This window comes from Oryctolagus cuniculus, chromosome 8, assembly GCF_964237555.1.
Source record: "Oryctolagus cuniculus chromosome 8, mOryCun1.1, whole genome shotgun sequence".
NCBI classification, from domain to species: Eukaryota; Metazoa; Chordata; class Mammalia; order Lagomorpha; family Leporidae; genus Oryctolagus; species Oryctolagus cuniculus.
In genome coordinates this window covers 99,862,941-99,876,177 of record NC_091439.1, presented here as the reverse complement: position 1 = coordinate 99,876,177, position 13,237 = coordinate 99,862,941, and the positions used below count along the sequence as shown (strand labels likewise).

Genomic DNA, 13,237 nt, shown 5'->3' with positions numbered 1-13,237 from the left:
CTTAGGATTTTACTGACTATAGTAGAAAAATGGTTCTTCTCAATAATTTGATTTCCATTAGGTAAAGGTTTTTTTTTTATCTCTAATGGTATATTCTAAACTAAAGCCAACTATACTGAAACAATGTTGTGACTTGAAATTGTAAAACAGAAGTTCAGCAAACAGTGATCAAAACATTTGCAACTTTCATTCTTCCAAAGTAATAATCTTAAACAATATTTTCATTGTCTAATTTACATATGCAAAATTAAAGTTTGTTTCTTTTGCTTTATTCAGTTTTTTTAAAATTAAGATTGCATTAAGAAAAATTTCTAGCTGGTCCATGAATCTTTCCATGAAGATTGTTAGTCTTTTATTGAGTTCCTAAATGCATCTGTGACTAAATTTTAACTTTGCACACACACATGCATGTACACCCACACACAGTTACATGCACCCACATATATGCCTCCATAAGTCCTAGAATTATTCAAAGAAAGATATTAGAAAGAAGGTTTTTATCTTCAGTTTCCTGATGAACTCTCTGTGAAGGAACAATTTCACCTTTTACTATATAAACCTCCAAATAGTAGTTGTTAGTTGTGAAGCCAACTATGCAATGGAAAAAAGGTATTACTTTTAAAAGTAAAAGCATATCAATCTAGCTAAACTTAGTCTTCAATTTCCTAAGTCAAGGACTCATACACATTCACACAGCCATTGAGGTACTTTTGAGTTTAGTTCTGGGTAGACATAGATGTCAATCTTTCTTTTTTCCTAAGATGATAAATTCTGCCTATATTGCTTCAATAAGAATTTACCTCTTTAAACAACTGTATTTGAAACTGAAGCAGAATAGGCAATTCAGCGACCATTTCTTTTTTAGTTTTTCATAGTACAGTATAGAAAAGACCACAATACAAAACCATTTAACATTTTAGCCACAGCCACATTTCAGTTTTTATTTGCTCTGTCACTGAAGCTCCATGCTTCTAAGAATTTCCCAGACGAGTTAACTATTTTGAGATAAATTGATACTTTTATATTTGCTTTTTTACAAATATGAAATTTGCAAAAGCTTGAGAGAAAGATCTCTGAATTTTATCAGTCTGTGCTTGTTTACTCTCCCTTGTTCTCAAGAGGTCACTGGTATACATTCCACCATTTCTCTCATGTGCACTTGAGTGACGCATTCACACACACTTTTTTTTCACACCTGCACACATTCACACACTTTATTTAATCAACAAAACTTATGCCTAGACAATACAAGTCACAACTTATAATGCATCTAGAAAATGTAATAATTCTCTAAGATGCATCTTGTATATTATCTTTTCTTTGTAAAGTTTGACAATGAATGACAACTCATTCCAATAGTGCAAGGAGTTAGAACCCTTAATCTACAAAGCAATTATCTGAAGTATTTAATTTTTACAGGGAGGTTCACCATTGTGTAGGAGTTCCTCTAAATCTGTGAATAGAGTTCTCTTCTGACTTTCACATTCCAGGCTATACTATTATATAATCTGGATGCATATTTAGGGTTTGTCTTCATAAATAATTGTGACTATCTCATTTAACCAGTGATTCCAAAAAATGTGCTTTTTACTGGTATCAAATTAGGAATATCCCTCCTACCATCAACAATAGTTCAGACTTAATAAAATAAGGTAAAACATTTTAAATTGCACATAGTTTCCTTCCCCCATGCCATATATAGCCACGATAATTATGACAATAGCTGATTGCAGTCACGTTATGGTCATCGCATGGTTCTTGAAGATGGAGAAGGGGATTTCACCTTGACAGAAGTAGCACTTTATTTCCATGAGTGATATGGTTTTTACTAATGGAACAACAAAAACAGCGACATGTTAAATGCGGAACACATGTTAAATCTTACAGTGTCCTGGCTTTCCGTCAGAACCATGCTAAAAGCCTCAGAAGAGAGGTATGAAAGCTTGACATCAGGATGATGTGCTGCTATGTACAGTATTTTATTTGGAATAATCCACTGTGACGTCACTTTTCAGGCTTCACATCTGGGGACCAGTTTCACCATCTTCTTCTCACTGTTAGGGTGTACGCGTGTACTAACTGTTAAGAATGTACACAAATGGAGAAAGCAAAGGAACGCTGGCGGCGATACACAGAGGTGGACAGCACAGAAGAGTGAAAGCGGGAGGCACCACTAACCATATTAGGCTTGGATGGGCAACAGCGCACAGGGAAGAAGCCCTTCCACAGCCACATTCGCAGCAACTGAAAAGCAAACAAGAGAGCCCACGATAAGGAAGAGATCCCAACCCCTGGAAGACAGAATCAAGACACTAAGAATTTATGCAGGTGTCTGCTTTGCTTTCCAAAAGCAAAAACCCCTAGATGCATGCAATCAAGTATTTTCCACATTACCTTTCAAGTTAAGAAGCATTTTACGGATTAAAAAAGTAGAGTTGTTCTAAGCAGTTTTTATTTCACTTAAAGTGATTACTTAGTAGGAAATACAACGAGCCACTATATTTTAATTCATTGTATATAATTAATAAAGACATACAAATAAAGAGGTAAGGCCATTTAAATATATCTTCCCTCAAAAATTCCCTCAAAATTTGCATTGGAAGACATTCTATGTAGCCCTTTAAATACATGTTTTGCATGTAGCCCACAAGTTTAGAGTAACAATGAAGTCTTCCTCATTAGGTTCACTGATTTCTTAGGTCAGTGGTATTACATTATCACAGTCAATGTTATGCTTATGTGATTTCTCCAATCACTTCTGGAAGGCTCCTGATATAAATTTTCATTTTCAGATTTTAAAACTGCATTTCCAAATATGTATTTTCAGACCTATTTGTCACATTAAAAGAAAGCAAACTTTATATTACAGGTATTTTTCTGGATATTGCAACGTTTGAGACTCCTTAAACTTTTCCATATATTTTTAGGAAAAATAATCCAGAAAATACAAAGTAACTTATTTAATAAAATGCACTTTACTGATAGAAACCACATAACTGGCTGGCAGAATATAGTGAAGAAGTTATTTAGTGCTTCAATGCATTTGCTTTCAAGTACTTTTTCTGAATAACATTCACAATGATTTCAAGAGAACTGTAATGTGAACTCAGTTATGATACCAAATACTATGTCTTGGCTTTTGTATAAAATCTATTTGGGGCTTGAATTACTGGAAATGTATCTACTATGTTTTAAAACAAATAAGGAAAAGATAATAAAATTTAAACACCCAAACTGATGCAGACAGACAATATTTCCAAGTCAAACTCAAATGGGTCTTTTTCAAAAGAAAACATTGTTCCATAAATATTTTTGTAACACTCACAATGTCTCAATTTTTAGTAATATGAATTGAGATTTGGCTGTCACTCAAATGGAATATTAATAAACAAATGGGTACTAGAACAATTATTTTGAATTTGACTATCTATTAAAATATACTCTTAAAATTATGATAATTATTTTCCCCATAGAAATACTGGAAGTTGCAGTAACAGTATATCAAAATATTAAATATTCAAAGACTACAATAAGCATCTGTGGAATATTCTGGACCTCTTGCATGTTATATTTCTTTGTATTTACACTTATTTCATTAATGTCGTTAAGATTTACTATACTCCTATTCATTTTCCTATTGCTTCATTCTTATCACAGCACTCAGATCAAGGTTAGGAAAACCACAGCCCGCAGGATAAATCCAGCCACCATTTGTTTGTAAAATGCAATCTCTTGGAACACAGCCAGGCCCCTCCTTCTTGCTCAGACTCTTGAGTGCCAGTGTGGCTCAGTGAAGCAGCCGTGACAGGGACTGAACTGCCTGCAGAGCCGAGGCAGTAGCTCTCTGGCCCCACCGAGGAACTGTACCCTCCTTTCTTGTACTATTAGTTTCTTGAAATGAGGATGACTCCTTGATCTTTCTTCTTTCGGTCACAATTTAAGCATGCGATGAATGACACTTGTTAAGTGGCCAATGTTTCACTGTAACTGCTATTAACAGAACAATTACCTCAATTTACTGATATCTGACACAGAAACTTCGCATACATATGTCCATTTCAAACAGCACAGTTCCAACTCAATAAATAATAAATAATGTTTGATTGTTAATGAGCGTATTCAGTTGGATTTTAGTGAGAAAAGATGACGATGTCTGCTCAAGCAGTCAAACCATCCTTGTAGATGAAAGAGTGTGCATAGTTTACAAACGTATACAGGACTGTGCTGGAGAGCGTGCTCATTGCTCTCTGGCCATTCCCTAAAAGGATTTGTCTAATACTCTGTTGGACCTGCATACTCAAGAGACCCATTAATTATACCAAAGAAAACAGTTTTTTCAGTTCTCTCAAATTAAAAAAAATTAGTGAGACCTGTGTCTTACCAATTAGTACACACACACACTCACACACTCACATGCAATTCACTGTAACATCAAATTGACATTTTAGTTCTGAAGAAAGCATTAAGAAAGAACTAAATCACCTTACCTATCGTTAGAATTCTACTTAACACTTTCAATAAAATTCATTCAAAAATCCTGATACATGTAAAATCAAGCACTTCTTCTCCGATTTTTTCTTAATCATTGTTATAGATTTTATTGATATTAGATTTTCTTTGTCTTAGCCTGAATAAACTGCCCTGGGTAACTCAGTGAACTCTTCTTTGTCTAGGGTGACAGCGGTAGAGTAGTGATAACAATGGATCTTATAGCACAGGTTTGTGGAAATACAGTGAGAGAATATGTATATTTCACTTTGAACAGATTCTTACACATCAAACATTTTGGGTAAAAAGCGGTTGCTGTTACTCTCAGTAACATTATAATCAGTAGTATAGAATAGAATCTCATTCTCTGGACAGAATTTTTTTCATGACTCATGTGATATTACCATCCTAACTAATCGTATTTATAATATAACTGAATAATTATATTCACTTCAATTCATATAAATAGTGAATGTAATTAAAAATAACTTTCTACAAAATATGTTTTCTAAGAATTTAAAAGATCAGAGCATCTGTGGATTAATATGTGACTAAGAAAATTCAAACTGAAGTCCCTTTTCTAGAAATATCTGAAGTGGATTAACAACCCCCCAAACAAGTTTTCTGGAATCAACTCTGAGAACGCTGTTACAGTAACATCTCAGCACCAGGTGGTATAAGGCATAGTTTTTCCTCAATCAATCAATTCTCAGATAAGTGCAGGCTGAAAAGCCTTACAACTCTTGGAGATAATTCAGAAATAGAAACCAAAATGTGCTAGAAATAGCAACCAATCTAATTTCTGTGAACTACAGTTCAAAGTGGGGTACATTTGCATTCCCATCAGTTTTTAGCACCTGGAACTCCGTAAGTAACTGCATGAAGCTATTACAAGATCATTATTATCCAAGTTTAAAATAGGTAAGCACTTCCTGGCTTATAATCAAACACTGTTGGTCTCTGTTTTAACAGGATATTTCAACATGTCCTTCAGAAGATAAAAATATGATAACAGAAGCTTTCCAGACCTGGTGTAGATTTGAATGAAATTACTTTAGCCAGAGCTTTCTGAAAGGTGACCAATATATGTATAGGGTGTCACTGTAAGAGAGAACCTCCCCCCAGCAAGCAAGGCCATTATACCTCCAGGGGAAAGATTCTCAAAGGTAGCAGATCAGGGAAGCAAAACCACAGCCCATGGATACATGATGACTTAGATTCTTAAACAAGAGATCAGACAAGTGGATAAGAAAAACACTAACATGCTCATAGATAAATGAAATGAAGGCAGGAAGAGTAATTTCACAAAAAGAAAAACTCGGAAAATATTTTCCCTTTATTTGTAAACAATGGGGGAGCTGAGACTATAAGATTACCTTGTTTACTGGTTTTAAACTGAAGTAACCAGGAATGAAGGTTCTCATTGAGCCAATGCCCTCACTCAGGGCAGATGGGATAGATCCTTTAGAAAACAACACATATGATCCCTGACTTTTCATAGTTCAGCAACGGTTCTACTTCATAAGAGTGAGAAAGCAGTACATAATCAGGAGAGACCCTTCAGACGTTAAAGGATGATCTTTTTCCTGGGCAGGTGGGAATGAGGCAGTGGGAATGCAGCTGCCACACTGCCCTCTGGCTACCAGGGGAAGCCCCCACCACTATTCTGTGTCTCTGAGCTTCAGTATTTAGCAGCTTAGATCTGCTCAGTGCATTTTCAAACTAACAATACATTCAGCCTACGCTTGCTTTATAACCATGTTAAATTGAGAAGCATCTGTACAGTAAAATGTACCAAAGATCATCATGGTGCTACAAAAACAGTGAAGAACATGAGGTCTGTAGTCAAACTAGAAGCAGGCCTGGATGTATTCATTACTACAGGTATGGCTTTGGGTTGAACAGTTATTGATGAAAATGAAGTAATAACACTATACCACAAAAGGTTGCTTTGAAGAATGGCTTAATAACGCACATAAAATTCTCTGTGCTGTTCTGCGATCACAGCACTTAAAAGTTTCTAACTGATATTACTGTCTTAGCACAAAGAGGGGGATGAAAATAATATACATGAGGCTTTACAAATATTTTAAAGGAATTAAATAAACAACATAGTAAATGAATACAGGAAACAAAAACATTTGTGGAGTCGATGAAGCAATGAGATACTAATTTTTTGGTATAAAATAAATGTAGAAGTTACCTATGGGTGGGGGGATGGGAAGAAATACACTATAGTATTAACCTCTTTAAATCAGATAAAACTGAGCGTGAAGAGAAATAAAATGATGGAACAAACATAACAAACCTCTAAGATCTACTGTTGTAGTGTTACATTAAATATCATTATGGGAAGACTTTTAGTTTTGTTTTTGTTAGGCCATTTCACTTCAGAATTTGAGTACAACAATAAAATAATTGAAACAATTCCAACTGTGCTGATTTCTGCAATACACTTTCACCATTTACCAGTTTTAAAGTGAGAAAACTAATTAAAATGTATAATTAACATTCACAACATGGGAAACTGGGGAAACTGTCCACTGTCATTAATACTGACGATGTTAACTGTGTTATACATTTGTTGAGGTATCCCATGATGCTCTGCTGCCACACCCAGAATGTCCACATCTCTATGAAATCCCAGGTTGACATCCTGACCTCTGCAGTGGTATTAGAGGTGATCAGGTTGTGAGGCATAGCCTCCAGCGAGGAAATCAGGGCTCCCTCTCCAACAGAACCAAGAGAGCGTCCTTGTCCCTTTTTGATTATGTGGACAAGAAGAAAGAATTGCCTGCAGGCCAGGACAGCCCTCATCAGGATCCAAACAGACCAGCTTCTTTTAAAAAGCATTTACTAACTGGGGCTTGTGCTGTGGTGTAGTGGGCTAAGCCTCTGCCTGTGGCTCTGGCATCCATATGGTCACTGGTTTGTGTCCCAGCTGCTCCTCTTCCCATCCAGCCCTCTGCTGATGGGCTAGGAAGGCCGTGGACTCTGCACCCATTGCGAAACCCAGAAGAAACTCCTGGCTCCTGGTTCAGATGGGCCCGGCTCCTGCCATTATGACCGTTTGGGAAGTGAACAGTGGGTGGATGATCTTTCTCTCCATCTCTCCTTTCTGTCCCCGAGTCTGCCTCTCAAAAACATAAATCAATCTTTACAAAAAGTATTTATTATTTATTTAGAGAGACAGAGAGGGGGAGACAGAGACAGAGATCTCCCATATTCTGTGAACTTAAAGCCCTTCTAAAATTTACAGCTGATTTCCTGATGATGTAGGGCTAAAACTGTAAAGCAATCTTTCATATAATTCTAGCCCTTAGTAGTAAAATTTTCTAAAGCATTAAAGGATGGGTAGCTTCATAATATTCAATGTCCCAAACTCTACTATATATAGATATTTTTAAGATTTATTTATTTATTTTGAAAGTCAGAGATTCAGAGTAGGAGGGAGGGGGAGAGAGAGAGAGAGAGTTTTTCCATCTGTTGGTTCTCTCCCTTCTCTCCCTAGAGGCCCGCAATGGCTAGCACTGGACCAGGCCGAAGCCAGGAGCCAGAAGATTCTTCCAGGTCTCTCACTTGAGTGGCAGGGGCCTAGGTACTTCAGCCATCCTCAGTTGCTTTTCCCAGGCCATTAGTAGGGAGCTGGCTGGAAACTGGTGCCCATATGGGATACCTGCTTTGTAGGCATCGGCTTTACCCACAATGATACAACGCTGTCTTTTCTGTTATATTATTTAAATGCATATTTAAAATAGACAATAAATCATATAAATAACTGAGGTAAACTACACATGCTTCAAGAATTTATAAAACAAACAAACCAAAACTCTACTCAGTGTCCCACTTAATGTTTTAAGGACAGAGTCACAATCAAATACTCACTTTAATGTTGGGATCAAAATCTCTCCTAATTTCTTTTGTGGAAAATAACTACTAGGACCTAAAAATATCAAACTAAATGAAAGAAAAAAGAAGACGAGGTGAAATAGATTTAGACTGCGAAGCAATTGCTTTTTCCCCAATCTATACTTTAACGATAGTTCTCTGTACTTTCCTTGTTCCTTCATTGCAGTGGGCCAGGCATGCTTACAACACATTAGCTTCTTCTCCCATGAATGCCACAATGTAAAGGGATTGATGTAGCAAGCAAACGTTATTGAACCCTTTAAATACAGTTTGCTTATTCCAGCATATAATTGAACTCAAAACAAATTTCATGAAATATTAACCACCTTTTGTAAACATTTTGTAGACACAATTATTGTCTCTATCAGCAAATATTGACTGAGAATCTATGTGCTACCTATTCTTTAAGAATGGAGAAATCATGTATTAAGAATTTTCTACCTCCATATAATATAGTTGTTCAAAAGCTGGATACAGATTAGATTCTGCAAGGGAGCTTGTAAACAAAAAACAAATTAAAAACAATGTCCAGTCCTTACCTTTTAGCAATTAGGTAAGAACAGGTTGATCTCGGGACCCAAACATCACTATTTTTCAAAAGCTCTTAGTTACTTTCTAAATTCTCTTCAAGCTAAAAACTACAGATCCAATATATACTCAATGAATACTTACTGCATTGAGTGATGTGTCTTACAAAAGTCTTAGGGGAATTTACTTAATGAATGAAAAGGGAAAGGTTTGTAATTAGCATATAAATGATCTGCATGCTAATACAAACTTCTAAAGTGCCTGTAGGTGCTTAAAAACAATTTGTTCTCTAGTAAGTACTTTAAATAATTCTCCAGTAATTTGTTTACAATGTTAATTTGTATTATATACAAATGACAACTGGTTTTGCAAAGTAACTAAACTTCATTGTATCTCCTATTAATTTAAATCACAATTGTTCCCTTTAATACTTTAAAGATTTATTTTAACTTTAAGTTTAGTGGTCTTTAAAATTATTCTGTTCTTTTCCGTTCTATATTTCAATACTTGGTACTTGGATTTTCTAGGAGTCATAAAATCTCAAACAATAACTAAAATTATCTATATTCAACATCCCCATTTTGCACTTCTGAGCTATTGGACCATAGACTTAAATTCATGTAAAAGCAAAATCCAATTTTCTGCCCAGACTTGCAAGGAAAGAATCTTGAAGAAGTGGTGAATATTTGAAATACAATATCATTCTTTGTGACCTGTTTTAGAGCTAGATTATATCAGAGCTATACTACATTTAATATAACGTGTATGTAATATAGTGATGCTCCTCATACTGACATTTCAGTTAATGACAGAACATATGAGGGTATGGATTACATAGCCCAGATGTGAAGTAGGCTATAAACCACACAGATTTGTATAAATGCACTCTCTTATGCCTGTACAATGAGGAAATCAACAAATGTCATCTATCAGGACGCAGATCCTTCGTTAGGTAACCCATGATAAGGTGCTGAAATTACACACACATATACACACACATACACACAATCAGGGGCAATTCTAATAAGAAATTAAAGATATGATTTCTTCTTTGTTTTCCCATACAAATTTCTGAAATTAATACAAGCCTCCTGGACATGAGATTGTGGCAACAATAATGGGTCAGAAAGACATATGCCTTCCCATAGGAATCTTAAACTTTCTCTCTTGAAAAATAAAAAAAAAAAAAACCATTATCACTACTACCACCACAAAAACTAAAAAGGCCAAATAATAAGAAAATCTTACTTATTTTCACTGGAGGCAGGAGGAGCAGGAGGGTGGAGGGGAACAACCCATCACGAGATGTTTTAAAAGCTGACGAAATCCTTCTGTGGTTTTGAGAGCACACGTTTCACAAAGTTCACCACAGAGTCTGTGTCCCACTGGAGGATTCTCCAGGGCCGCCCTGCTGCTAACATCAGTACTTCTGTAGGAGTCATGGTACTCCCCTGCTAACTAGCTGTACTCACATGTAAATGATCTGAGCATTTGGGAATCTCTTCCTCCCTAAGTGTTTAACAGTAGGAAACACAGTGTGGGGAAAGCAGGAAGAAAGGTGTGCCTTTAAAATTTTTAAATGCTTTATGAGTGAGTCATAATCTGAAACAAAAAAAGACAGACAACGTAGAAGTCATGCATTCCCCTGAAACAGCAATGAAAACAAAACTGTTTTAAACTCTATCATGTGCCGTAAAAATATCACACCCAACGATGAAAATCTTGAGTGCTTATGGGTGTGAAAACTAACTTCGTTATGTTTAAAAGAACAGTTTGTATATGAGAAAGTGCATATCATCAACCAGGCAGGAAGCAATGGGTGATGAGCCTAAGGATCATCAGTAAGGACTGTGGAAAGCCTGCGGGCTGGGCTAAGGAGTGGCAGGAGACTGCGCACGTTGTGTGCATCCATGCCTACGTGCCTCCTCCATTGTCCTCTCAAACCTCTCAGGTAACGTTTGTCTTCATCCGCAAGGTGCACACAGCTCAAATCAATCATTTCTGTTTCTATACTCACTCTGGCATGAATAATCGTATCTTATATCCTCACACCAATTTGTTCTCAATTCTCTCCAAATAGCCACAATCTATAGCAACCAGTTCAGGAAGCCAACCCATGACCCATGTAATCACTGGACCAAGTAGTCAAGACTTGCTAACTGCCAGCTTCCCTTGTTCTTGTCCCCACTTCTAAATTAGGACCAACCAAAGGGAGCCGAATCCCCTGGGATGCTCTGATTCCAGCTGGCCCACTTTCAGCTTCCCCAGGCCAGCAAGCTCCGATCAGGCCATACACAGAGCCTTCCCTTTTTTCCATCATAGAGCTTTCACCCTATCCAGCCTGCTTTTAAATCTCTGCCAAATTCAAGAGATGTTGGCTGACTCCCTTCTACTGCACGCTCTGGAAAAATATAGCTCAAATTTGTTTTCATCTTGGTGGCTTCAGTTTATTTCCACAGAAGACAGCTTTACTTCGTCAGTGAAGGGAAAAGCCAAAGATTCATTTGTGCAATCAAGCACCATCTTAGTTCTGTCTGAATCTTGGGATTCTGTTTCCAGCATGCTGCTGCCTATGCTAAGCAGACATCAATTACCTTCTAACTAGAAGCCTAAAGTTACTAGAAGCTTCTTCCATTGAACTTCTGCCTCCCTCTCATTTCACAGCTGAATTAGGTCTCTCTCTGAGAACACTTGGAGAAGAGCACGTGACTTTAATGACGCACCTGCAGTGTGCTCAGCTATTTCAGGTTTTAATTTATTTTGAGAAAAGTAGAGAGAAAATGTTCCAGCAGATAAAGTTGCAAAAATATGATGCTAATTTTGCCAGCTTAAAAAAAGTAAGACTAATAGCAAGGCTTTGATGATAACATGGGTTTTAAAAGCTCATTTGTTTTAATAAAAAACAGTATTGATTAAAATAGGAGTGAGTTCCAAAGAAGATGAAAATAAGTCAAAGAAACAAGCCAATCATGTAATTCCTTATTTTTTAAATTCTTTCATGATGAAGTCAGTAGTTGAAGCACATCTACCAGCAATAAATATTTAAGGTGGAAAAAATCAAAAGGACTAAGGTTTCAACAATTATTTCACTTTCAAATAATAAAAGTAATTGTGAAAGCATATTGAAATTACCAAAATCCAATGTATGTATGTATTTTTGGGTTAACATAAAAGTGTTAAGATAACTGATTATATGATAATGAGTTAAAATGAAGCTAGATGCTAAATTTTCATGTCAAACTATTCATATTCCACATAAGCACACTCTGTTTTCTATAATTATTGACTACTAGTACCAAATAACATACTTTAGTAATTATAAATGTTTAAGAGTAAATATTGTGATGATGATGATAAATTGGAACTAATCCATACATTTACACATAGATTGTATAACTGGTTAATTACGGATTAAGCTGCTTTATACAAACACGTGTAAAAATATATTGTGTACAAAATGCTCAAATGAAATATTTATAATTCTAATTATTTATGATCCCCAACAAGAATTCACCTGATCAAACATGAATAAATATTTCAACATTACAATATTTAAACTCATATGATACTACTACAAGCTAGACAAACTAACAGGATACCTTTGATAGCCCGGACCCAATTTGGAGACAAAAATATCTATGAATACCTTTATTTGAGTTTTGGGGGCTCAGTGATAAAATACTACACACTTGCATAAATTTGTGAAAAATATAAACTCAAATTCCCAAATAGAATTACTATTTTAAAATGCGAAATATTATTCTGGAGACAAGATTTGACCCTTTCAATAATACATCTTTACTATATCAAGGACTAAAATCCCCCTAGCCTATAGTTAAAGAGACTGTATATGCGGTTTACAAAATAGGTAATAAAATTGCTAATTACTATACTTTCCCTTATATATAAATGAACCTATTAAATCTTGAATATAAAAAAGAAATGCAATTGAAAACACAGAACTGTTTTTCTCCTATTAAATTAGTAAACATTTACTAGGTTGCACACTACCAGGCAATTTAATGCCTGCTGGGAATGCTGTCTAGTATAAAGATTTAACAGCTGTTTGTCAATATGTATCAACAATCTTAAAATAATTGTATCAGTTTACCTAACTGTAAACTAGATGACCATATTCTAATGTTTAAAGACATTAAAGACAGAAATAGTAACAAAAGAAAACACAAATCCTTTCTAAAACAACCCCAGAAAACTAAATGAGGAAAACATGTAAGAAAGTATTTGCTCTTAAAATATTTTCAGTTACTCAGGTATATTTTATGTGATAATGTTAAATGAAATGAAAAGAAGA

At 35.6% G+C, this 13,237-nt stretch overlaps 1 protein-coding gene across 11 annotated transcripts in view; it reads right to left on the bottom strand.

Annotated features, from left to right (window-relative positions):
• The window catches only part of EPHA5 (EPH receptor A5), a 368,448-nt gene that overhangs the window by 63,775 nt on the left and 291,436 nt on the right, over positions 1–13,237 (bottom strand). For 6 of the 11 annotated variants that reach the window (XM_008267805.4, XM_017347528.3, XM_008267807.4 and 3 more), the window contains one exon: positions 2,179–2,244. The exons of the other annotated variants lie outside the window; for them this stretch is intronic. In XM_008267805.4, the coding sequence (XP_008266027.3) occupies positions 2,179–2,244 (66 nt within the window). The remainder of the gene's footprint in view (positions 1–2,178; positions 2,245–13,237) is intronic. 11 annotated transcript variants of the gene reach the window in all.